This window comes from Muscardinus avellanarius, assembly GCF_963383645.1.
Source record: "Muscardinus avellanarius genome assembly, chromosome: 10".
In the NCBI taxonomy this organism is placed as follows: Eukaryota; Metazoa; Chordata; class Mammalia; order Rodentia; family Gliridae; genus Muscardinus; species Muscardinus avellanarius.
The window spans coordinates 95,889,736-95,915,781 of NC_137796.1; the positions used below are offsets into that span (position 1 = coordinate 95,889,736).

The 26,046-nt window shown below is 50.8% G+C and overlaps 1 protein-coding gene across 1 annotated transcript; it reads right to left on the bottom strand.

The window, feature by feature from the left end:
• Positions 1-2,752: 2,752 nt before the first annotated feature.
• Positions 2,753-26,000, bottom strand: SDR42E2 (short chain dehydrogenase/reductase family 42E, member 2; the record flags this gene model as incomplete). The annotated part of the gene is made up of 12 exons (XM_080703926.1): positions 2,753-3,007; positions 8,074-8,147; positions 10,741-10,804; positions 12,690-12,755; positions 13,155-13,292; positions 16,994-17,076; positions 20,870-20,945; positions 21,469-21,587; positions 22,128-22,185; positions 24,715-24,810; positions 25,302-25,612; positions 25,889-26,000. The coding sequence occupies 12 exons, from the start codon at positions 25,998-26,000 to the stop codon at positions 2,753-2,755; spliced, it is 1,452 nt and encodes a 483-aa protein (XP_080560052.1).
• Between the last annotated feature and the right edge of the window lie 46 nt (positions 26,001-26,046).

Here is a 26,046-nt window from a genome sequence, read left to right on the forward strand (position 1 = left end):
CTTTAGACATTCTGCTTTTATGAGCCTCAGAGAAGCAAGGACTTGGAGAAACTAGAAAACAAAAAAAGTAAATTTTCACTTAATGGGTTTCAAATGGTGAAGCTAGGCGCTAGACCACAATGTCTAGAAGAAAATGTGAACAGTGTGAGTCTGCTTGCCCTAAGAACAGATTCCTCAGGATTAGTAGAGACAGGAGGTTCAGAAAGGAAAAAGGTCAAGCCAGATGTAGTTGTGCACGCCTGTAATTCCAGTACTTGGGATGCGGAGACATTCAGGGCTAGTCTCAACAACTTGGCAAAACCATGTTTCAAAATTTAAAAAAAAAAAAAAAAAAACCCAAAACTTAAAAAGGGCTGGGGATGTAGCCCAAAGGTAGAATGTTTGGGGGTTTAATCTGCAGAGAAGAGAGCCTGGAGACTGCTAGACTAAAACTCTTCAAAGTTTGCAAACCTGAGAGAAAGAGGTTGATCCTAGGCCTCAACCCCAACTGTCTTTCTACTCTTCTGTACAGCCTGATTGCAGAAGAGTAGAAATAACCACAGGGTGTTTGGGGCCGCAGGCCCGGGCCAGCTCCTCCCCGTCATCCCAGCTGCGCCGCAGTAACCACCACCCTCTACCGCTCTTTGAAGTTAGACACCGCTTCAGATTCCTCCTCTGTGAAATAACAAATTCTATTGTAAGGGTGGCCCTAAGAACTAAAGAGCACATAGATGAAAGCCCTTACATGCTATTAAACAGATAGGTGACTATTATTGATCCTGTAAAAATACATACACATATACAATTCCACCCAGCGGAGAGAAGCAAGCATTTTTAAGCTCCCCCTGAAATTATCTTTTTTTCTTTTTGGCTCATCTAGGGGTGGAACCCAGGGGCATTTGACCTCCGAGCTACACCTCTGCCCTATTTTTTATTCTTTATTTTTGAAACAGGGCCTCACTAAGATGCGGAGGGCCTCACTAAGTAGCTGAGGCTGTCCGCGAACCGCGATCCTCCTGTCTCAGCCTCCCCAGTGCTGGGATTACAAGCGTGCGCCACCACGCCCGGCAGCCAAATTGTCTTTCTCGTTCACCAGACAGGTACACATCCTGCAGTGGCCCCCATGGGTGGCACATTTGCTCTCTTTCATGACAGGCTTGTGATCATTCCCCCTGCCTCCCCTGCTGTCAGGACCCAATTCCACATTATAATATGTATACATGGATCTGTTTACACACTGATATCTTGGCACCCACAGTCACTACTAAGATGCTGGGGGGTGCAGTTTCTTTGGAGGGCAGAGCTGGATTAAGAAGTTCTGTGGCCTTAACCCTTAGAAATGGTGGTGATCTCATTAACAAATATAAACAATATGAAAGTACAACCAGTTAAATTATATTTTTCCATTATAAATATATTGGTACTTTGTTTGAGATAGCCAATACTTTACAACGTTACTTTTTTTCCCCATGCCCCTTCTGGTATTGATACTTGTGTTTACACCTTTCCAGAATCATAAACCCGGAAGCCAGGTTGGGCTGGCAGAGGCCGGGGCCTCTGGTGTCCCTCTAAGCTCTAGCTATGAACACACGGAGATCCACGTGAGCTAGTGAACCCACATTTGGGTTGGGGCATATAAACGCTAATGTGAGTCTAACCCAAGGTTCCGGAACATTCTCAAGACATGCCCAGAAAAGCTGGGCAGCGAGGAAGACCCACGTTCCATGAAGCTGTATCATACAATACAGATTTCACCAATCTGAACTGGCCAGCCCAGCTCAGCGCCCAGGACCCCAGGGAAAGCCACCCAGGAGGCCGGGCTGGAATGGGTGGGCCAGGCCAGTGGGCGAGGCCAGGGCCAATTACACCCAGTGCGGTAGGGTTGGACCCAGAGAGAGGACCCAGTGCAGTCCTGGAAGGAGAAACCAAGGGGTGGGCTCAAGTGCAGAGGCTGTGCCAGAAGGGGGCGGAACCAGAGCGGGATGGAGTCGGGAGGGGGAGAATGGCAGAGTCCCGCAGAGGGCTGGGCAGGGTTGGGGGAAGGCCTAGAAGGCGGGGCAGGCTGTGAGGCTGGGGCCGCCTCAGAAACTCGGCCAGGACAGGGGGAGGAGTAGGAGGAGAGACCACAGCTCAGTGGGTGGAGCAAAGGCCGTGTGCCCGAATGGAGGCGGGGCAAGCATAGGGCTAGAGAGGAAGGGGCGTGGCTAGAACCTGGGGGCGGAGTCAGGATGCGGTGGCTTACAGGATAAGGGAGGTTGAGGGGATGGGGAAGGTTTAGGTGCCTTGGGTGGAAGGGCGGTGTAGTTAGAGATCAAAGGCGGGCTCAGGATGAAGAGGCAAGTATAAATGCAGAAGGCCGACCAGGGACGTGGGCCGGGCTCAGAGGCGTGGCCAAACTAGACTGTGGGACGAGAACACCTATGGAGCTTTGGAAGGGGCGTGGCCAGGCCGCAGAGGCGTGTCTAACTCGGGGGCGGAGCATGCATAGATGTTGGAGGGGGCGTGGCCAGTGCGCTGGGCACGTCTAACTCAGGGGCGGGGCATGCATACGCAAGAGGTTTCGGGGGCGTGGTCAGGCCGCAGAGGCGTGTCTAACTCGGGGGCGGGGCACACATAGATGTTGGAGGGGGTGCGGCCAGGTCCCAAAGGGCTGGAGGGGCGTGGCCAAGCCTCCGGGGCGTGTCTAACTCGGGGGAGGGCATGCATAAGTACGGAGCGTTGACCCGGAGCCCAGCGAGGCGGGCGGCGGGGACTCAGCCCGGCCAGTGTGTGCTCAGAGGCGCCGCGCCGTCGCCTGCCGGGGCTGCAGGCCTAGGAAGTGCAGGGCCAGGCCGAGCAGGCCGAGCAGCAGGAGCAGGCCGAGCAGCAGCCGCACGAGCTTCCGCGCCGTGGAGCCGCTGGGCTGCCGCGCCGTGGACCGCACGTAATGCTCCACCGAGTCGGCAAAGCTGAACTTGTCCGGTTCGTAGCCGAGCTGAGCGCGGGCCTTGGCGATCTGGAAGGTGTGCGTCACGACGATGCTGTGCACCTGCGGGAGACACCGGCAGCGGGGCGGGCTCGTGGGAGGGCGCCCATCCTCTGCCGCTTTGTTTGCAGAAAGGGAAGAGGGCAGGGATGGCGCCTCCACTTTTCTGGAACTGGATGTGAAACCCAGGGGTACTCTACCTCTGAGCTACGCTCCCAGCCCTTTTTACTTTTTTATATTTTTGCAGTACTGAGGATGGAACCCAGGACATTGTACCTCCGAGCTCCACCCCCGGCCCAATTGTTTTATTTATTTTGAAACAGGGGCTGGCCGTGAACCTGCAATCCTCCTGTCTCAGCCTCCCAAGTACTGGGATTACAAGTGTGCGCCACTACGCCTCAACCCATTTTAAAAATGTTATACTTTTAGCCGGATGTGGTGGTGCACGCTAGAAATCCCAGCGTTTGGGAGGCTGAGACAGGAGGATCGCGGTTCCCGGACAACCTCAGTTGCTTAGCGAGGCCCTTTGAAACCCAGTGAGACTCTGTTTCAGAAATAAAAAGACTAGCCGGGTGTGGTGGCGCACGCTTGTAATCCCAGCATTTGGGAGGCTGAGACCGGAGGATCGCGGTTCGCAGACAGCCTCAGCTACTTAGGTCCTCTGCAACTCAGTGAGACCCAGTTTCAAAATAAAGAATGAAAAATAGGGCAGGGGGTGTAACTCGGAGGTCGAATGCCCCTGGGTTCCATCCTAAGAACCGCAAAAATAAATAAATAAAAATAAAAAGATTAAAAAATAGGGCTGGGGGTGTAGCTCAGAGGTACAATGCCCTTAGATCCCATCCCCAGTACCGCAAAAAGTACATAAAAATAAAAATAATAAAATAAAGGACTTGATTGGTGTGTCCAGCTCCAGCAGTGCCCTCCCTAGGAGGCTTCTTCCTTCCTTTTGTGTGTGTGTGTGTGTGTGTGTGTGTGTGTGTGTGTGTGTGTGTGAAGGGCCTCACAAGTTGCTGAGGCTAGCCATGAACCTGTGATCCTCCAGTCTCAGCCTCCAAAGTACTGGGATTAAAAGCATGCGCCACCATGCCTGGCTTCTTTCTTTCTAACTTCACCTTTTCTTGGAGGGCCCCGCCTCCAGGGTGCCTTTTCTGCATCTCTCTCCAGTCCTGCTGAATTTCACCTCTGCACTTTCCTTCCGGGCCTGGCCTAGTGCAGCGCTGGACTTCAGGAGGCCCTTGGTACATTCTTGGCTATCTGCTGGGAGAAGCTGAATGCCCTGCCTGTGGCCTGGCTGGGTCTCTCTGGAGAAAAGTCTCCAAGATAGTGAGGCCTTTGGCTTCCTGCCCAAGCCCCTATCAACTGTGGCGTGGTGGGCTTCAGTCGAAGCCTGCACCCGCTCCCCACTGATTAGCTGAGTACCCCTAAGAGAGGAATCAATTAGGCCTCCACTACTCTCTGAGGTCTGAGCTGCATTCTTCCTGCTGCCAGATGGCCTGGGGCCCAGTGGCTTTAAGGATAATAATGACAGCTATCAATTATGGAACACATTCTGCTTGGCCTGGGCAAAAGCCTTTACAGGCCTTATTTCATTTACTTCTTTGAGATGGCACCAGCTCCTCTTTGAATATTTGGAAACAAGATCAAAGAGGTCAAGTGACTTGCCCGGGGTCACACAGGAGAGCAGCAGTCTAGCCCATGTTCTTCCCTGCCAAGCTGACTCTCGCAGTCCACCAGCTCCACGATTCTCACGTAACACTGGAGAACAGCCCCTGGGGTCAAGCCCCCAGTCTTGGACACATCAGTGGGAGAAGGAGAGGCCAATTCTTGTTCCTTCTTGCCCCCGCAGGAAGTTTGGGGAGACTTCCTGCACTCCCCAAGTCCCCTATGGGGAGTGCAGAGGTAAGCTGATTCCAGCTCTTAGTCAATGTTCCAAAGAATATTTATTGAGCCGCTATTGTTTTTTGTTTTGTGGTACTGAGGATTGAACCCAGGGGCATTCTACAGCTGAGCTACACCTCCAGCCCCTTTTATTTTTGAAACAGGGTCTCGCGAAGTTTCGGAGGCCACCTGAGAACCCGAGATCCTCCCGTCTCAGCCTCCCAAGTCCTGGGCTTACAGGTGTACATCATCTCTCCAAGGTGAGCTCCTGCTGTTCTCAGGGATGCAGCTGTCAACTAAAGCAGGACCTGGCACACAGTATTCTCAGAGGTCGGACTTCAGCCCGACCTCCTCCCAGCCTTCCTCAGAGTGGGTTAGATGCTTATTCTTTTTTGTTTTGTTTTGTAGTACTGGGGATTGGACCGAGGGGCATTCTACCTCTGAGCTAAACCTCCAGCTCTATTTTATCTTCATTTTGAAGCAGAGTCTCACTAGGTTGATGAGAATCTCACTACTTCCTGAGATTGCCCTCGAAACTGTGATCCTTCTGTCTCAGCCTCCCAAGTACTGGGATTACTGGCTAGGTACCCCTTCTGTGTGCTGTGAAGCCCCCTCCCAACACACCCATTCAATGTAGCTCTTACCACAGTGTGTTGAGTTGCCTGATTCTGAGAGTGTCTTCCTCTTTGGACCGTGATATCCCTGGAGTAAAGACGAAGTCTTCCTACCTACAGTGCTCAGAAGAGTGCCCGGCACACAGCAGGTGCTCAATAAATGAATGGAAAAGGCTAGAGAGTCAAACTAGAAGCCTGTTGCAGACTGGCCACCAGAGGGCGCCTGGGCCACAGTTGAAAAGCCTCCCCAGGTCCTGTGACCCGAATTGATCAAGGAAATTCAGAATTTAAACAACAGGTGGTGCTGGTGGTGGTGGAGGCGGAGGGAGGTGTAGTAGGGAGGGGGCAGGGAGACAAGTTCTTGCCTGACCACAGCACCGCAGCACCTCAGCGGCTGTTTTGCATTGAGATGATGCCTGGTGCATCTCACAGACTAGCAGTTAAGCTTGGCATCACAGGTCTGTGTTAGAATCCCAACAACACCACGTCAGCAAGTGACCACCGTGACTGTCATTTCCTCCTCTGCAAATGGACACAGCAGTGCCTACAACTTAGAGTAGTACTGAAAATTGAATGGCAGTAAAGGAGCCTAGCACAGCATGGTAGATGGTCAGTACTGTCCTTCTCCTCTGTTAGTCCAGACTGCTCCAAGAAGAAATCACAGGTAACTGCCCCTCTCTGCGGCATGTTCTATGCCCTCCCCTCCCTCCTCCCCTTCTTCCTGGATTAGAAGCCACTGGGCTTGGCGTCTGAAGCCAATTCCAGTATGGTGTGGCCTTGGCCAGCCACGAGCTTCTCTAATAACACTAAGCTGCCCGTCATAAAGTGGAGGTAATTATCTGCATGCCCGTCCCAATTTAGCAGGGCATTAGAGAGTCCAATGGGAAAGTGCACTAGCAGGATCTTTTGCAAACAACCCTAAGTTGCAAATAACTTCTTATTGCTATACTGTTTACAATCTCAAAGAACACATCCTCTATTTTTAAATTGTATGTGCTAAGCAAATTTAAAACTACATCACTGGAGCCAGGCATGGCGGTGCACACTTGGAATTCCCGTTCTTATGAGGCTGAGACAGGAGGATTGTAGGTTCAAGACCAGCCTCAGCAACTTAGTGAGGTCCTCCACAACTTGGTGAGACTCTGTTTCAAAAAAAAGGAATAAAATAGGGCTGGGGGAGTAGCTTGAAGGTAGAATGCCTCTGAGTTCAATCCCCGCTACTGCAGAAACAAAAACTCTGCATCTTTGTTAACTAAGTAACACTGTTCTGGAAATATACTACTAATAGCAATAGGCTGGATATGGTGGCACAGCTTCTAATTCCAGTACTTAAGAGGCTGAGACGGGAGGATCATAGGTCACCACCAGCCTCAGCTACTTGGGCCCTCTGCAATTTAGTGAGACCTATTTTATTTTATTTTATTTTATTTTTGGTGGCACTGGGGATGGAACCCAGGGGCCTTCTACCTCCAGGCTACACTCCCAGACCTATTTTATATTTTATTTGGAAACAGGGTCTCTTAAGCCAGCTGAGACTGGCTTCAAACCTGCGCGATCCTCCTATCTCAGCCTCCCAAGTGCAAGGATTACAAGGGTGCGCCACCACACCTGGCTGAGACCCTCTTTCAAATAAAGAATAAAAAATAGAGCCAGGTGTGGTGGCACATGCTTGTAATCCCAGTATTTGGGAGGCGAGACAGGAGGATTGCAGGTTCACAGACGCATCAGCTAATTAGTGAGGCCCTCTGCAATTTAGTGAGACCCTGTTTTTTTTTTTGTTGTTGTTGTTATTTGTTTGTTTGTTTTGTGGTACTGGGGGTGGAACCCAGGGGCTTTCTATTTCCGGGCTATACTCCCAGATCTATTTTATACTTTATTTGGAAATAGGGTCTCGCTAATTTGCTGAGAGCCTCACTAAGTAGCTAAGGCTGGCTTCGAACCTGTGCGATCTTCCTGTCTCAGCCTCCCTAGCGCTGGGATTACAAGTGTGCGACACCACACTCGGCTCCTTGTGAGATCCTCTTTTAAAATAAAAAATAAAAATAGGGTTGGGGGTGAATCTCAGAGGTAGAATGCCCCTGGGATCCATCCCCAGTGCCAAAAAAAAAAAAAAAGAATAAATAAATAGGGTTGGGGTATACCTCGGAGGTAGAATTCCCTTGGGTTCAATCCCCTGTACCACACAAAAAGTCAAGTACACAGTATGTACTTAATATACTGCTTATATTTACTAGTCAAGGACAGTGAGCCTAGAATCCCCGGGCTTTGTGTGTGAGCACAGATATGAACCTACATGCTGTGTGTTTCGAGTTAATGGGGCTGGTGTTCAAAAGCGCGAATGTCACGAGACCTGCATCTGGGAGCCTCCTGTCTGCTGGAAAGCTAATACATGAAGGAATTAACAGCGACGGGGGTCTGGCATGGAGCTGTCACACTTCAGACCAAGAGGACACAGCCTTAGCCGCCTAGGATGATTATAAAGGATCTGGTACCAGATTTGGGCCCGCGGGGAAGGTTCTGAGCCCTCACACGGTATCCAATGGTGGAGTCCAGGGCAGAGATAGGAGAAGGGGCAGGAGAGAGGAAGAGGAGGCGACGCAGGGCTGGGGGCTGGCCTGGCAGCAGCCCACTTACCTCACTGCGGGTGAGCAGCGGGGTCATGGTGCAGATGGGCCTCAGGACCAAGTGCAGATACTCCATCACTATGGCTGTGGGGAGAGGGACCGTGACTAGGGACTTCACTTCCTGCAAACCCCAGGGAGGCTCTCAGGGACAAATCAGTTGGGGGTATTATTTTCTTTGCTAGGGGCCCTTTGCAAAAAGTCTCTGAATTCCTTTAAATTAGCTCACCAAAAAAAAAATTTTTTTTTTCTGGGAAGGGAACCCACTGGCTTTCTACCTCTGAGCTCTACCCCTAGACCTATTTTATTTTTTATTTTTTATTTGGAAACAGGGGGCCACCAAGCTGTGTGTGTGGGCTCACTAAGTTGTTGAGGCTGGCTTCAAACCTGAGAGCCTCCTGTTTCAGCCTCCTAAGTACTGGGATGACAAGCGTGTGCCACCCTGCAGGGAAACATTTCACAAGTAACTTTTTATATTGAAGGACTGAGAGCTGGGTGTGGTGGTGCACGCTTGTAATTCCAGTACTTGGGAGGTTGAGACAAGAGGATCTGGGTTCACAGCCAGCTTCAGCTCCTTAGGCCCTCTGCAACTCAGTGAGACCCTGTTTCAAAGTAAAGAATAAAAAATAGGGCTGAGGGTGTAGCTCAGAAGTAGAATGCCCCTCGGTTCAATGCCCAGCACCAAAATAAATAAATAAATAAATAAATAAATAAATAAATAAAATAAAAAAGGACTGAATCTAGAATCCCAGCTACTCCAGAGGCTAAGGCCACAAGACCTTCAGTTTGAGCCCATCCGGGACAACTTCATGAGACCCTGTTTCAAAGTACAAAACAAAAAGAGCTGGAGATGTGGCTCAGAGATAGGGCAGCCCTGAATTCAATAGCAGTATTGCAAAAAAATAAAAAAAAAAAGAACTTAAGTTTTTACATACAGTTGAGTCAGCTCAAAGTCATCTCTAGTCTCTCCTGGTTCGCCAGGTAGAGGAAGGTCAGAGCAGCACTTCCCTGCCTGGGCTGCACCCGGGCCACTTTAATACTGACACTCCCTTCCCAGCCCTTCCGGCTGATACTGATGCCATTTGTCTGGGGTTTGGCTGAGGAATTGTTCTATTTTCAAAGCTCCAGGTGACTCTAAGGTGCCACCAAGGTAGGGAGTCACTGAGTTACAGTCAACTGGGGACAGGGAATTCATGTACTTTGCTCCCAAACTGCTATAACCTGTGGCTGGAAGTCAGCAGTGTTGATCACTGTGGCAACGCTGTGTGTGAGCCGTTACCCCACACGTGTGTCTGGGAGGACATGTTTGCAATCCCCATATGTTTAGAATATAGTAGATCTGGCCAAAGGTACAATAGGAACACGGCCATCTGTGGCTCAAGAGCCACCTGTCCCTGTGGGCTGATCGCTCCTTATTCCAGCTGAAGCCAGCAGAGGGGCACTGGGGGTGGGGCAAAGGGATCTACCACCAGACACTGTCAGGGGTGGGAGCAGGGGCTGAACTTCAGGGTAACTGGGACCAGGAAAATCTAGGGTCACAATGGAGCCTCTGTATCTGGGTGTGCGGTGCATGCCTCTAATCCCAGTACTTGGGAAGCCAGACAGGAGGATCACAGGTTTGAAGCCAGCCTCAGCTACTTAATGAGCTTCTCAGAAACATGATGAGACCATTTCCAAATTAAAAAAAATTTTTTTTTTGGTGGTACTGGGGTTCCTGGAAACCCTTCTACCTCTGGGCTACACTCCCAGACACACACACACACACACACACACACACACACACACACACACACACATATATATTCCAATATATATGTATATATTATATATATAATCCAATATATATACATATATATTGGAAACAGGGTCTCTTAAGCCAGCGAGGCTGGTTTTGAACCTGCCCGATCCTCCTGTCTCCTCCTCCCAATCACGGGGATTACAAGCGTGCGCCACCACGCCCGACAAAAAAAAAATTTAAAGAGCTGAAGGGTGAGACCCTGCTTCAAAATAAAGAATTAAAATATAGGTCTGGGGGTGTAACTCGGAGGTAGAATGTCCCTGGGTTCCATCCCCAGTACAATAATATATATACATATACATATACATATACATATATATATATATATAATATAAAAATAAAAAATAAGATAAAGAGCTGAGGGTGCAACTTGCAGGTAGAATGCCCTGGGTTGAGTCCCCAGTTCCACACACACACAGGAAAGAGAGCCTCCATATGTCCTAAAGCAGGCCTGACTTCAAGGTGACCTTGGGAGGGGATCCCTCGGTCCCTGACTGGCTTGATGTCTCCCATGACAGGCCACAGGGAGCGAGCCTTCCTCACGGTGGCGCCTTAGGCAGGTCACTAACCTCTCAGGCTCAGTTTCCCCATCTTTACAGTGGGCTCCATCACACCGACTTTGCATATGGGTTAGGGTTTCTGCAGGGCCAGGACTGTGGCGAGCGGAGTGAGATGCCCACGGTGCTAAATTTAGAGGCACTTCCTGGTCCAAGGGCAAGACGGAGCTGGCGTGCCCCAAGGCCTCTTTTAATTCTGTGCCCTCTGTGCTTCGCTCGCCTCGTCCTGGTCCTATCCCCGAGACGCAAATAGGAGAAAGCACGCATGCGCACCTGGCAGGAACTCCTGGTGCATGGGCGGCTTCAGCCCACGCTCTTCCCTTACCTGCCAGGTAAACACAGGAAGTAGGCACCTGGATCCAGGGCTGGCTGAACCCCAGCTTCTCAAACTGCAAGGGAACATGGGCTGAGATGTGACTGGGTTGTGCATCTACTCCCTCTACCCTGGGCCCGCAGAGGACGCCCACTAGCTCCCAGGGACAGACGCTGCAGCTGCCGAGCACCCCCCCCCCCCCCCCCGCCGCCCCCAGCCGGCCTAGAAACAAATTCACTCCTTGGTCCAGACAGCTCAAGTAGGAACCGAATGCATGGAGGTAGATTATTAACCTGGGATCATTCACATCATGTATTATTTATATCAGACTATACCTTAAGATACCCCCAGGTACTTAAGTAAAATCTGATTTTTCTAAAACTGACTGTGTGCATGTGTATGGGGGTGGTGGTGGTACTGGGGATTGAACCCAGGGGCATTTTACCTTTGAGCTATACCCTCAGCCCTATTTTGTTTTTTATTTTGACAGAGGGTCTCACTAAGCTGAAGGGGGCCTCACTAAGTTGCTGAGGTTGGCAGTGAACCTGCGATCCTCCTGTCTTAGACTTCCAAGTACTAGGATGACAAGCGCTCTATCACACCTGGCAAAACAGACCTTCCTATTAAAAGAAAGCAGCCCAGCGAGGCTGAGAAGGTAGTAGTAGATGCATAGAAAGACAGGCTGGCACAGGCTGAACTACACAACCCTCCAAGACAAAAGGACCCTAATAAAAGTCAGGATGTGGAGAGACTGGAGGCCTCTTACACTGCCGTGGAGTCCTGCACTGCCTCCAAAAAAGGTTAAACACAGAGTCACCATATAACTCAGCAATTCCATTTCTAGGCACGCACCCAAGAGAACTGAAAACACGTGTCCACACAGAAACATGTGCATGAATGTTCACTGTAGTGCTATTCACAATAGTTCAAAAGTGGAGAAACCCACATGTCCATCGACTGACAAATGGATAAAACAGCATGTGGGATATCCATGGGAGGGAAGTTTTGGCAATAAAAAGGAAGGCTGTATGGTGGCACACACTTGTAATTACAGTAATTGGAAGGCCGAGAGAGGAATATCTCAGGCTCAAAGCCAGCCTCAGCAACTTAGCAAGGCCCTCTGCAACTTAATGAGACTCTGTTTCAAAAAAATATAATAATAATAAATTAGGCCTGGGAATGTAGCTCATAGGTAGAATGCCCCTGGATTCGATCCCTAGTACCACCCAAAATAATGATAATAATAAGAATTATGGTGCTGGCTGGACAATTCTGAATATTCCAAACCCACTGAATTATATGCTTTAAGCAGGTGAATTGCATGGTTTGTGAGTTATATCAATAAAGCTGCTATTTAAACAAACCAAACCAAATTGTCCCTGGGTTATGAGTTAAAAGGACAGGGCCACACCTTTGTGGGCTCGTTAGGCTGGCTCCTTCCGCAGTCTGCCGGGAACTTTGAGCAGTAGAAGTGTGCACCAGGGGTTTCTGGTCTACCTCTGCTTCCTGTAGGAGTGTGGCTGGGCCACCAGAGCTGGGGGGTTTTTGAACTTCCCCTCCCCCTCCTTTTTTGTTTTTGTGCTGGGGATTGAACCCAGGGGTATTCAACCTCTGAGCTACACCCATCTGTCCCTTTTTCCAAAATATATATATTTTTTGCAACAGCGATCTCACTAGGCTGCTGAGAACCTCGTTATGTTACTGAAGCTGACCTCAAACCTTCCATCCTCCTGACTCAGCCTCCCAAGTACTGGGATTGACAGCGTTAGTCATAGGACCCTGCAGGGTGGGCTGAGGATGCCGCTCAGTGTGAAGCGCTTGCCTCGTGAGCACAAGGCCCTGGGTTACATCCCCACACCCACAAGAAAAGGTAATAAATCATAAAAACCCAGAGGCTGGAAACCAGCATGGACCTGGAGGTGAGCTGGCGAGAAGCCGGACAGGGCTGTCTGCACACCTACCAGCGGGGCCATCCATTCAAAGATGTTGACACTCTCGCCGTCGTTGATGTAGTAGGCCTGTCCGCTCTGGGGTGAGGGAGAAGAGGAGGGCCACGGTCAGGCATCTGCCCTCCCACCGAAGCCGGGCCCTGGAGCAGCGCCTGCCCTGGCCAGGCTGGGCCATTCCCTGGGAGTCCTGGGGCCACCACACTGGCAGGCCGTGACCCCAGGGGAGTCACTTAACCTCCCTGCCCCCCCAGTTTCTTTATCTGGAAAGCGGGAGGATGATAATGGAATCGCCCTCTTGAACTGTCGTGAAGATGAAATGACCTTATACGTAAAACGCTTAGTGTCTGGTGGCTGCCATTTGGAATCAACGTCAGCCTTGCCGGGTCACCGTGGAGAGCTAAGGATGCTCTAGGGGGACCTCCACCCACCACCCCAGCAGCCCGGGACCCCATCCCACAGGACATCACGGGGACTCACGGCCACGTAGCCCTTGGCGGCGGTGAGCGCCTCGGCCGCCAGCACGTGAGCCTGCACGAGGTTGCGCACGTGGACCCAGTTCATCCTGGTCCTGCGGTCCCCAAACCGGAACAGGAACAGCCTCTTCTTGATGTGGCCCTGGAGCGGGGGCGGGCGATGAGCGCAGGCTTTGGGCTTCCCGGGCCATCTGCACCTCTGTGCCCCGTGCCTCCCCACACCCTACACCTGGGGCCACCTGCACATCCTCAGCTGCTAAGTCTATGCAGAAGCCAGCACTTCTCAGCCGGGTGTCACCGCAGCAGCTCCCTACCTGCTCTCCATCAGCACCCCTTGACCTCTGGGGGATCTTTCTATACTGAGACCTTGTTTCTCCCTGGCTGGGAGCATTCCAGGGGTGCCCAAGGTCTTAATCCCTTCCTGATTAGCCCCAATACTTGGTTTTGTTTTGTTTTGTTTTTTGGTGGTACTGGGGATAGAACCCAGAGGCATTCTCCAGACCTATTTTATAGTTTATTTGGAAACAGGGTCTCACTAAATTGCTGAGATCCTCACTAAGTAGCTGAGGCTGGCTTCAAACCTGCAGCAATCCTCCTGTCTCAGCTTCCCAAGCGCAGGGATTACAAGCATGCGCCACCGCGCCCAGCTAGCCCCAATACTTGGGACGTCGCCTTCTACTGCTGATCTTTCTTTGCTCTGACACAGCCATACTGCCACCTCGAGGTTCTGGACCACCTCATCTTCAAATATACCTTATAATTTTTTTTTTTTTTTTTTTTGGTGGTACTGGGGGTGGAACCCAGAGGCTTTCTACTTCTGAGCTACACTCCCAGACCTATTTTATATGGTTTTTTTTTTTTTTTTTTTTTTTTTTTGGTGGTGGTACTGGGGGTGGAATCCAGAGACCCAGAGGCTTTCTACCTCTGGGCTATACTCCCAGACCTTTTTTTTTTTTGGAAACAGGGTCTCACTAAGTTGCTGAGAGCCTCACTAAGTAGCTGAGGCTAGCTTCGAACCTGTCCCAGCTTCCCAAGTGCAGTGATTACAAGTGTGTGCCACCACGCCCGGCTACCTTATGATTTTAAAAAATATTTTATTTTTGATCTGGGCATGGTGGTACATGCTTGTAATCCTAGCATTTGGGAGGCTAAGACCAGAAGATCATGGTTAGTGGATAGCCTCAGCTACCTATCAAGGTATTTATTTATTCTTTTGGTACTGGGGATTGAACCCAGGGACATCCTACCTCTGAGCTACACTCCAGTCCTATTTTATTTTTTTATTTTGAAATCAGGACAGCCTCAGATACCTACCTTCACAACTCAGTGAGATCCTATTTCAAAAATAAAAAGACTAAAAAATAGGGCTGGGGGTGTAGCTTAGAGGTTCAATCCCCAGTACCGCAAAAAAAAAAAAAAAAAAAATATATATATATATATATATATATATATATATATATATATATATATATTTGGTACTAGGAATTGAATCCAGGGGCTTCTACATTTGAGCCATGTCCTCAGCCCTTTTTATTTTTATTTATTCTTTTGATACTGGGGATTGAACCCAGGGACATCCTACCTCTGAGCTACATTCCAGTCCTATTTTATTTTTTATTTTGAAATCAGGAGGGCCTCAGTAAGTAGCTGAAGCTGGTGGTAAACCTGGGATCATCCTGTCTCAGCCTCCTGAGTACTGGGATTACAGGCATGTGCTGCCACACCTGGCCCAACATACCTTGTAGTTTAACATGTCTACAGTGTATCATCTGTCTCCTTGTGTGAGAATAGAAGTCCCACCAGGCTGAGAGATGCCTGCTGTGTCCCCTAATCTGTCTCAAAATCCAGAACAAAGCTGTGCGTGGTGATACACACCTCTAATCCTAGTACTTGGGGGTCTGAGACAGGAGGATCTCAGGTTTATTTTTATTTATTTACTTATTTATTTATTTATTTATTTATTTATTTATTTTGCGGTACTGGGGATGGAACCCAGGGGCATTCTACATCCGAGCTCTACCCCCAGCCCTATTTTTTGTTCTTTATTTTGAAACAGGGTCTCACTGAGGGCCTCACTAAGTAGCTGAGGCTGTCAGCGAACCATGATCCTCCTGTCTCGGCCTCCCGAATGCTGGGATTACAAGGGTGCGCCACCACACCCCCCAGATCACAGGTTTTTTTTTTTTTGGTGGTGGTACTGGGATTCCTGGAAACCCTTCTACCTCCGGGCTACACTCCCAGACCTATTTTTTATACTTTTTTATTTGGAAACAGGGTCTCCTAAGCCAGCGCGCGCGGCTGGTTTCGAACCTGCGCGATCCTCCTGTCTCTGCCTCCCAAGCGCGGGGATTACAAGCGTGCGCCACCACGCCCGGCTCAGATCACAGGTTTAAAGCCAGCCTCAGCAACTTAGCCAGGCCCTGTTTAAAAAATAAAAATAATATTTTGGGCTATTTTGGACTGGTGGTTTAGCTCAGAGATAGAAAACTCCTGGGTTCAATCCCCAGTCCTACTTAAAAAAAAAGTGTAAAGGTACTGAGCACACAGTAGGAACTCAATAAGTATTTGTTAAATAAATAAATCAATGGGGGAGGAGTCATTGGAGTTGACCCCACAGGCCCCTGATCACCTTAAAAAATAAGATAGTCATAAGACCCCTGCAGATAATTTTTTTTTTTCTTGTGGTACTAGGGATTAAACCCAGGGGTGTTCTGTCACCGTGCTACACCTCTAGTCCTATTGTTTCAATTTTTATTTTGAAACAGGGTCTCGCTAGGTTGATGGGAGTCTCACTACTTGCTGAGGCTGTCCTCGAACCTGTCTTAACCTCCCAAGTACTGGGATCACAAGCGTGTGCCCCCACATCCTGTACAGAATAATGTTTTGAGACTGGAGCCTCACTCCCTGACAGCTTCCTGTGGCTCCCGTCACCTTGCACTCCGAGGTGACTCAGCCACTGGGTCCTCTTGTATCTCCCTCCATTGACCGTGACCACTCTCATTCCTAGGGTGGTGCTCAAACTGCCTCCGGGACTTGATCACCTTTACCAGCTGGATTTCTCGATCGATCCCTTTTTCTCTTTCTTAGCAGCCCAGGCTCCTTCCTCCAGGAAGCCCTCCTGAGCCTCTCTGCCAGGTTCATCTTCTCGTTTCCTCCACATGGCCCTCATCAAGTCTTAGCTGAAACTATGGTATCTGTCTTCCTGACAGGATCTGAGAACTGTGAGGACAGGGCCTGGAGCCCCTTGTAGCTGCATTCCCAGCACCCAGCCTCTTTATTTATTTTTATTTTTTATTTTTTTGTAGTACTGGGGATGGAACCCAGGGGCATTCAACCTCCAAGCTACACCCCCAGCCCAATTTTTTATTCTTTATTTTTGAAACAGGGTCTCACTGAGTTGCAGAGGGCCTCACTAAGTAGCTGAGGCTGGCTGCAAATCTACAATCCTCCTGTCTCAGCCTACCAAGTACTGGGATTGCAAGTGTGCGCCACCATGCCTGGCTACACCCAGCCTTTTGCAAACAGTTTTCTGCATTAGGACCCTGGCCCGGCAGCAGGGGATGAACCACTTAGTCCGCCTGTGAGTGAGGCAACTCACTCCCTGCCATCTCTTTGTGCCCACGCTCTAAGTCTCCCCCACCTGTGGGTAGGCCACCCTGGCTCCTATAGTCCCGAGGGGCGCATAGGATGCTGGGGACAGGGCGGTATCTCTAGAACCTGAGGGTCCCAGGCTTGGGATGCTCTGCCTCCCGCCCCTGCGGTGACGGTGGGGGGTGGGCCTGATCGGCGTGCACACCAGCCGGCCCCTCTGCCTCAGGCCCCGAAGGCCAGACCCAGACCTACCGCCACGCGGGGCAGGTGCCTCTGTTCTTCAGGGCCGTAGATCCCCGGGGGCCGCAGCACACAGGTCCGGAGAGTACCTCCTCCTAGTACACAGGGATTTGTGGTCAAGGACTTGGGAAGCAGTTCCCACAGAGAAGGAAGCACGGACATCCACACCTCCTGGCGCTCATCTGGTGTGGTAAGCCCAGTGTGGACCTTCCTTGGCCACTGGCAGCCCACCTCCAATCAGGGACCCCGTCTTCCTCTGTCTCAGGGTGCTATCCGCCTAATGGTGGCCATGGAATGCTGTCACCCTGGAGCCTCTAACACCAAGACCCCAAACCTAAAAGTGAATCCACCCCGAGGAGATCGCTGCCACCCAGGTCCCTCAAACGGCCCAGCCCTGTCCTTCTAAACCCCAGTGCTCAGCCGGGCATGGTGGCGCACGCTTGTAATCAATCCCAGCATTTGGGAGGCTGAGATGGGAGGATCGCGGTTTGTGGCCAGCCTCAGCTATTACTTAGTGAGGCCCTTTGCAATTCAGTGAGACCCTGTTTCAAAATAAAGAATAAAAAATAGGGCTGGGGGTGTAGCTTGGAGGTAGAATGCCCCTGGGTTCCATCCCCAGTACCACAAACAACAACAACCCCCCCCAAAAAAAAAACCCCGGTGGTCATTTTTCTGGAAATCTGTTTTCTCCAAGCTCTGTCATATTCTTTCAGTGTAAGTCTCCTTCCCCCATAAATGAGCCGGGGCTTGTGTCTCTCTGCATCATAACCAAATGCCTGACGGCCCCGCACCTCAAAGCCCTCATTATAAAGAAGCCCATCATAACGTGTGAAATGGCAGCTCCCAAAAGATGTGTCAGCGTTCTGGAAACTGTACGTGACCGTATTGGAAAAAGGGCCTTCGAAGTTGTAATTAAGGATCCTGCGATGAGACCATTCTAGATGACCCAGCTGGGTCCTAAATCCAATGACAAGTCTCCTTATTAGAGACGCACGGAGGAGAAGGCCACAGGAAGGTGGAAGCTGGACTGGGGTCTGTCGCCACAAACCAGGGCCACCTGCGGCCACCAGAAGCTGGAGGAGACAGGGAGGATTCTCCCCAGGGCGTTCAAGGAGGCTGCCCAACTCACACCTCGATCGGAGGCCTCTGGCCTCCCAATAACGAGAAGTTTCAGTTGTTTTACCCTACCAAATTTGTGGTTGCCACGGGACCCGTCCACACCCAGGGACAGGAGGGCACACCTGCATCTATACTGAGCTGGGATCTACGCACTGCAGGACTCTGCTACCAGCACCAGAGATCTCTGTACTAAGTAGATGGACAGTCCCTGGGACCAGGCTGGGTCACAGGAGTGGAAATCACCCAGGGTGACCGCGGCTGGGCTCCTGAAAGGCAGGTATCAGGTGAGCTGTCCTCTAAACAGCCCGCAGCTAAGTTTAAACTTCGGGTCCCTGGGGCATGGTGGAGGGAGGTCAGGTTGCAGATGACAGTGGCCAGTGGGGCACTGGGCAGCCACGTCATGGCAGGGGTTGGGCCCAGGGTATCCATGACTCTCCTGACCATGGAAAGCTGGGGATGCTCATATAAATAATTCTCGGCCAGGGGATTAAGTGTCTGGCCAGTAGGCTTGGTCCAGCTGGAGGAGGCCCAGATGGAGAAAGGATTTAACTGTGCAGTGTTGGACCCTGGGAAAATACCGCTCTCAGTGGGACCAGAGAGGGAGGCCTGTCTGCTTCAGAGTGATGGGACTGGGGAACATTCCAGGGAAAGGAGCCCACACTCAGAGACCGCTTCTCTGTGCCTATAGCGTGGCCTCGTGGTTAAACCCTAAGCTCTGGTGTTAGGCTCCTGGGGTACAAATTCCATCTCCCCTGCTTCCTAGCTGTGCAGTTAATCACGGTAGCCCTGTCAGTTAATCAGTCTCAGTTTTCTCATCTGTAAAGCGGGGCTTATAAACTCAAGCATCCCTTATTCTCTAAATTCCAGGTTTAGATGGCTTTCATAATAAAGGAAAATCAAGATGTCTGACTCATTTTAGTTTCTGACTTTCAGAAAGCAAGTCACGGTCATTTGGACAGCAAGGAATTTGTCTGGATGGATTTGGCTCCTGAGTTTGGAAGACCAGGGATACCTAAGGGGCTTAACTTCACAGGGCTGCTGAGAAGAGTGAATGGCTCTTTTGCATATAAAATCAGCATGCAAAATCAGGCCCAGCACGTAGTAAGCCATTGATAAATACAAACTGTTCATGGTCTATCATTACTTCTCTATAATCAGAAGAACGAATGCCGGAAGGCTGTGGAGGCAGATTTTTCTGGAAAGTTATTGAAGGATAAGTTTAAGTTTCCTCATTGGCATGGCCCTTCCAGAGAGCTCTAGTTTATTCAATATTTACATATGGAATGAATATGAATTTTTTTCATCTTTTGTTTTTGTTTTGAAATAGGGTCTTGCTAGCTTGCTGAGTCTTGCTATGTTGCTGAGGCTGTCTTTGAACCTGCAATCCTCCTGACTCAGCCTCCCAAGTACTGGGGTTTCAGGCATGTGCCACCATGCCCTGCTCATATATGGTGTGTGTGTGTGTGTGTGTGTGTGTGTGTGTGTGTGTGTTTGTGCAGTACTGGGGATTAAACTCAAACTCAAAGGGTGTTCTACCCCTGAGCTAAACCCCCAGCCCTATTTTATTTTATTTATTCATTTATGTGGTACTGTGGATTGAACCCAGGGGCATTTTACCTCTGAGGTATACCCCAGCCCTTTTTATTTTTTACTTTGAGAGCACCGAATCCTAACCACTAGACCACCAGGCAGTCCTTATTTTTTTTTGCTTTGAAACAGGGTCTTACTAGGTTGCTGAGGGTCTTTGTTAAATTTTGGAGGCTGGTCTCAAACCTGTAATCCTTTCGTCCTAGCATCCCAGTGACTAGAAAAATATAGACATGCACCTCCGTGCCCAGCTCTATTTTTTTTTTTTTTTTTTTTTGCAGTACTAGGGATGGAACCCAGGGCATTCTACCTCCAAAATACACCCCCAGCTCTATTTTTTATTCTTTATTTTGAAACGGTCTCACTAAGTTGTCGAGGGCCTAAGTAACTGAGGCTGGCTGCGAACCTGTGATCCTCCTGCCTCAGCTTCCCAAGTACTGGGATTTATTACAAATGTGTGTCACCATGCCTGGCTAATTTTTTTTTTTTTTTTAAACAAGAGTGCTCTAAATTCTGAGGCTGGCCTTGAACCTGCAATCCTCCTGCCTCTCAAGTACTGGGATTACGGGTGTGTGTCACCACACCAAGCTTCCATATTCATATCGTTGGACTGTTTGGGCTAAAAAGGACCGCTATAACTGGACCTACTCCAATGGAACAGAAAAGAGAGCCAGACTTAGGGTGAGCACCAGCCGCCTCCTTCCAGATCATGTACAGTGTGAGGACAGAGACTGGGCCTGAGCCTTTCTGTGCCCCCAGCAAGGCACAGAAAGTTTCTCTGGATGGTTTTTTTTTTTTTTTTTTTTTTTTTTTCCCCCAGTACTAGGGATTTTAACCCAGGGGCATTCTACCTCTGAGCTACATCCCCAGCCCTATTTTTTATTCTTTATTTTGAAACAGGGTCTCACTGAGTTGCAAAGGGCCTCACTAAGTAGCTGAGGCTGGCCTTAAACCATGATTCTCCTGTTTCAGCCTCCCAAATGCTGGGATTACAAGTGTGGGCCACCACGCCCGGCTTCTCTGGATGTTTTGAATGATGAAAGGCCAAGGCCTGGCTACTGGCTACTGGAAGGAGGGCATCTCTCCCGCGCATGTCAGCTCACAGCCACCTTCCTTCTGCATTCCAGAGGCTGCGGCAGTGGGCGGGCACGTGTGTCCTGAGCAGGCCCCGTAGTTACTCACCTGGGAGAGGTGTCCCATTGGCCGTGAGTGTCAACTGGTCAGCAATGGCTTTGGTTCTGGAGTAGTGGTCCATGTGCTGCCAGAGGACAGGAAGGACAGGGCCATAGACAGGGTCAGCCATGCTGCTGGGCACATCTGCCTGGCCCGGGGCCACACATTCCCCTCCCACCACGCAGCTGTGGATCTGGATCTGGGGGCTCTTACTGGGATATGGCCTGGCCCTGGGCCCCACGCCTCTCCTCTCCCTCTAGGTGGGAGGACAGGCTGTCTCCATCTGGAGTCACAGGAGCAGAGGAGCACTGGGGTTGGAGCAGAGATGACGAGCAGGGTACCTTGGCGTGCGGAGGCGCCTGCCAGCCTCCTAGGCCACATAGGCCAAAAGGGACCAGGCTGGGGTTCCAGGCCAAGTCTGCCTGATTCCAAAGCCCCCGCAGACATGACCCGCTGAAACGGGAGTGGGCTCAGGCCACGCAGTTTTGGGGTCCCTTCCTGCTGGCTCTTACCCTGAGCTGCAGGTGGACCCTGGTTCTCCCATCCCTACCCTTGGGGCTGCGGGTCCTGGGCCCGCAGGTCCCGTCCGCCTCTCCAGGAAGCCGAACCTTGTCCAGTGGGAAGTATGGCACGGAATCCTCATCGCCCTGCTCAATGGGCTTCCCACCGAATGCCACGTTCACGCTGCTGGTGTAGACCAGCCTGGGGACCCGTCGGCGGACACAGACTGCAGTGACAAACACACACACACACATGCGCGTGCCTGAGTGTGAGCAGGTGAAGCAGGTGCCCACGTGACCCTCTCACAAACGCTGACACCTGCCCAGTCTCCAACACCCCCCGGCCCCAGGGCCTCCCAGATAACAGAGCTTAGGGTGCAGGGGGAGCCCCTGCTCCTCCTTCCTCCTCGGTGTGGCTTCGACCCCTGAGCTACCTGGCCAGGGATGGGTTGGAAGAAAGTGTCCCTTAGTAGAGATATAGAAAAAAGACACTAGAACCAGGGAGAAAAGCGGGGTGCAGGACGAGGCAGTACATACCCAGAGGGCGCCAACATAGGTCTTCTCTTCCGTGTTTCAGCAATTTTTCCTACTGTTCTGCTCCCCCTCCCAAAAGCCCACTCTGTTCCTTGGGCTCTGGGATGCGGATGCAGAGGCCGCACTGATACACCCAGTAGCCCCCCACCCTGCCCCCGGGAGCCAGGCCAGTGGGAGGAGCACGAGAAGGAAGAGTCAGCAGTAGCGGGGCACACTCGGCTCTGAGCACCTACCATTGATCACTAGTTTGGTGCCTCCGACATTTATAGACTCAATCTGGTCTTTGTGCAGCTAGAAGACAAGACACGGCAGTGGGGAGTCACAGGGCTGCCCCCCCCCCGCCCCCGCCACTGGGACCAGAGGCTGGGCGTGGCTCAAGCCGGGTCGGGGTGCCAGATTGTCTATCGGAGGCAGGGGTCCCGAGAAGCCCACGGACAGCATGGACGCCGCTTCCCTGAGTGGCAGAGGAAGCACTGTCCCCTCTTCATCTGTAAAGTGAGGGCTGGCCCCTTGGTGGTTGGCAGGATTGACGGGGCGGTACAGGGTTTGGCACAGAAGGGTGACTCAAGATATGTTGGATTTTTGGGTGCTTCAAATCTCACTTTCCTTATCTATAAGGTGGACGCAGTAATCTCACAGGTTACACCCTGGCGAGGGCGTTGGAGGGTTAACAACCAGAATTGCAGTGGCAGCTTCCTATGTGCCAGGGACAGGGCAAGAGCTTACAATCCCGATCTCATTTAATCCTTAGAATACCACTAGGAAGTGGGTTCCATATGTATTTGAAAAAATATATATATATATATATATATACAAATATAGACCATATATACATATTGCAGTACTGGAGATTGAACCCAGGGGCGCTCTACCCCTGAGCTCCATTTCCAGCCCAGTGCATCATATCGGGGTATAGCTGTGACAGAAGCAACAGGCACACAACTCGGAGTACTTCCCTCTGAGTCTCCCCCTTTTATTTTTAAGGGTCTGGGATGAAACCCAGGGGCATGTGACCTCCGAGCTACACCCCCGGCCCTATTTTTCATTCTCTATTTTAAAACAAGGTCTCACTAAGTTGCGGAGGGCCTCACTAAGTAGCTGAGTCCGGCCGAGAACCGCCATCTTCAGATCTCAGCCTCCTGAATGCTGGGATTACAAGCGTGCGCCACCACGCCTGGCTAGAGTCTTCCCTGTTTTGAAGCAGGGTCTCACTAAGTTGTCGTGTCTAGCTTCAAAACTGCAATCCTCCTGTCTCAGTCTCCCAGGTCACTGGGATTACAAACGCACATCAACCACAGTACCTGGCTTAAACTATATTCCTGTCACAGTGGCTTTTATTAAATAGGCAATACAATCAAAAGGTTAAAAATCATTTAAGCCAGGCATGGTGGCATTCACCTGTAATCCTTGTACTTGGGAGGCTGAGATAGGAGACTGCAGGTTCAAGGCCAGTGTGCAGTAACTTGACAAGACTGTTTCAAAATAAGAATTAAAAAGGACTGGGGGTGTAGCTCAGCAGTAGAATAATTCTGGGTTCAATCATCAGTATCGTCCCCCCATTATTTAAACAGGGGCTGGGGGTGTAATTAAGTGATGGAGTGCTTGCCAACACGTGTGAGGCCCTAGGTTCCATCCCCAGCACCGTATAAAACCAATTATAAATAAGGCAAAAGCAGTCAAAAGGGTACAAAGAAGAAGAAATTTCCTTCCACTCCTGAGTCCAGGTCTTTTTTTTCCCCTCCCGAGGTAACTGCTATTAACGGTTTTGGGTAAATAATTTATGTTTATTAACATCAGAAAATACTTATGTATTTAAATAAACATTTATCTTAGCATTTAAAAAATTTACTCTTTTTTGTGGTACTGGGGATTGAACCCAGGGGCATTCTACCTCCGAGCTACACCCCAGCCCTATTTTATTTCATTTTTTAAAAAAAATTTGAAACAGAGTTTCACTAAGTGGCTGAGGCTGTTTTTGAACCTGTGATCCTCCTGTCTCAGCCTCCCAAGTGCTAAAATTACAAGCATGTGCCACCACACCTATTTTAGCACTTTAAAAAAAGTAAACAGAAGGATGCCAAACACTGTTTTGTACCTTGAGATCATTCTGTATTAACACATACTGAGTCACCTTATCCTTTGAGTGGGTACATGGAATTTCTTTGTGTGTGTGTGTGTGTGTGTGTGTGTGTGTGTGTGTGTGTGTGTGGTACTGGGGATGGAACCTAGGGGCATTCTACCTCTGAGCTACATTCCCAGACCTATTTTTAATTCTTTATTTTGAAACGGTCTCACTATGTAGCAGAGGCTGTCCTTGATCGGCAATCCTCCTGTCTCAGCCTCCCAAATGCTGGGATTACAAGCGTGCGCCACCACGCCCGGCTTGGTACATGGAATGTCATGCAACGTAATTTAAACAGTCCCCAACTGATGAGCATGTAGGTTATTTCCAGTGTTTTGTTATTAAAACAATGCCATATACAAAGAAGTATAATTTTTCAGTCAAAGCTATATATATGTTTTGATAGTTGTCACCAACACTGCTCCCCAAAGAGGTGGTGACATAAATAGTAGAAATGGCCTTCTTTCCAAATGAAGAAACAGAGACCAAGAGAGGTTAACTTGCCCTAGGTCGCACAGCCGGAAAGGGGCAGATGGGAGACGCGGTGTCATGGATGTAGAATACAGGCTGGGAGTAGCTGAAACCCTCCCTGGAGGAGGTGAAGAGCAACTAGGAACACCGGGGCACCAGGGGGTGCAGTGGGCAGAGCAGGACTTGGACCTCACTCTGTCTCACTCCAGGCGTGTATGAGGGCTCACCTTCTCAGCACCAGACATTCCATAGGAGGCCATGTGGAAGACACAGTCCACCCCTTCAAAGGCACGGTACAGGGCTTCTTCATCCCGGACATCCGCCTGAAACAGAGAAGAAAGAGATGGGTGGTAGGAGGTTCAAGACCAAGGCAAATTGAAATACCAACTCTGCACTAGCCCAGCCCAGGTCCAGCCCCAGCTCAGGTCCAGATCCAGCCCAGGTCCAGCCCCCACACTCCAGCGCTACAGGGTCAGGGCAGGCTAGCGGGGCAGGATGTGCCACACGACCCCGCAGGACACAGCGTCCGCTCGGTCCCCACCCAGCAAGCCCTTTAGGTGCTAGGGCTCAGTGATTCATACCCACCGTGACTCCCTGTGGGGCTCTGGTAATACAGAGGCTATGGCTGTCCCCTTTGTGTGGACGAGGACAGCGAGCTCGGGGACAAGGAGCCTTCTGACCACCGCTACCTTTTTGACAAGTGAGTCTGGCTCCAGCACCTGTGACCTTCAACTCCAGACTGATTTCACATCAGATACTGTCCCCATACCCCTGACCGCCACCATGGGTCCTTCGAGGTTCCCCGTCTCCATACCTGAATGAACTCCATCCCCGGGGACAGCTCCCACAGGGGTCTGTTGCGGTCGAGCAGGATGACGGAAGTACCCCTCTTGGCCAGGGTGGAGCCCAGGGTAAAGCCCAGGTAGCCTCCTCCTCCCGTCACTACAATCTTCTGCCGGGGAGCCTGCGTGGGTTTGGCTTGAGTCTTCTGCTGTGGTGCTGGTGCTGGGGTTGCTGGGTCACTGGGTTTGAGTCCAGTCCCAGACCCCCGTCTGGGCCCAGGCCTTAGTCCCAGCCCAGATATTGGCCCAGATGCTGGCCCAGGTGCCGGAGCATCATCAGGCCCTAGAACAGCACCAGCTCCCGGAACCACACCAGGTCCTGACCCTGGCTCTGAAACAATACCAGATCTTGGCCCAGGCTGCAGAACTGCAGCAGGTCCTGACCCAGACCCTGGAATAGCACCAGCTCCTGGCCCGGGCCCCAGAACCATAGCAGGTCCCAACCCAGGCCCTGAAGCAGTACTCACTCCTGGTCCAGGCCCAGGAACCACACCAGACCCTGGCCCAGGCCCTGGAACAGCTGTGGGCCCTGGTCTTAGCCCTGACTCAGACCCTAGACCCAATGCGGGGCCTGAGACCCCTCCCCTGGCCTGGCAGACAGGGCAGCTCTTTGCTCCGGAGCCTGAAGCGTTGCAGGTCTCTGGGGAGGAGCCTGTGGGGTTGGGCTTCATCGCTATGGGGCCATGCAGGCCTAGCAGCTGTCCACCTATGGAGAGA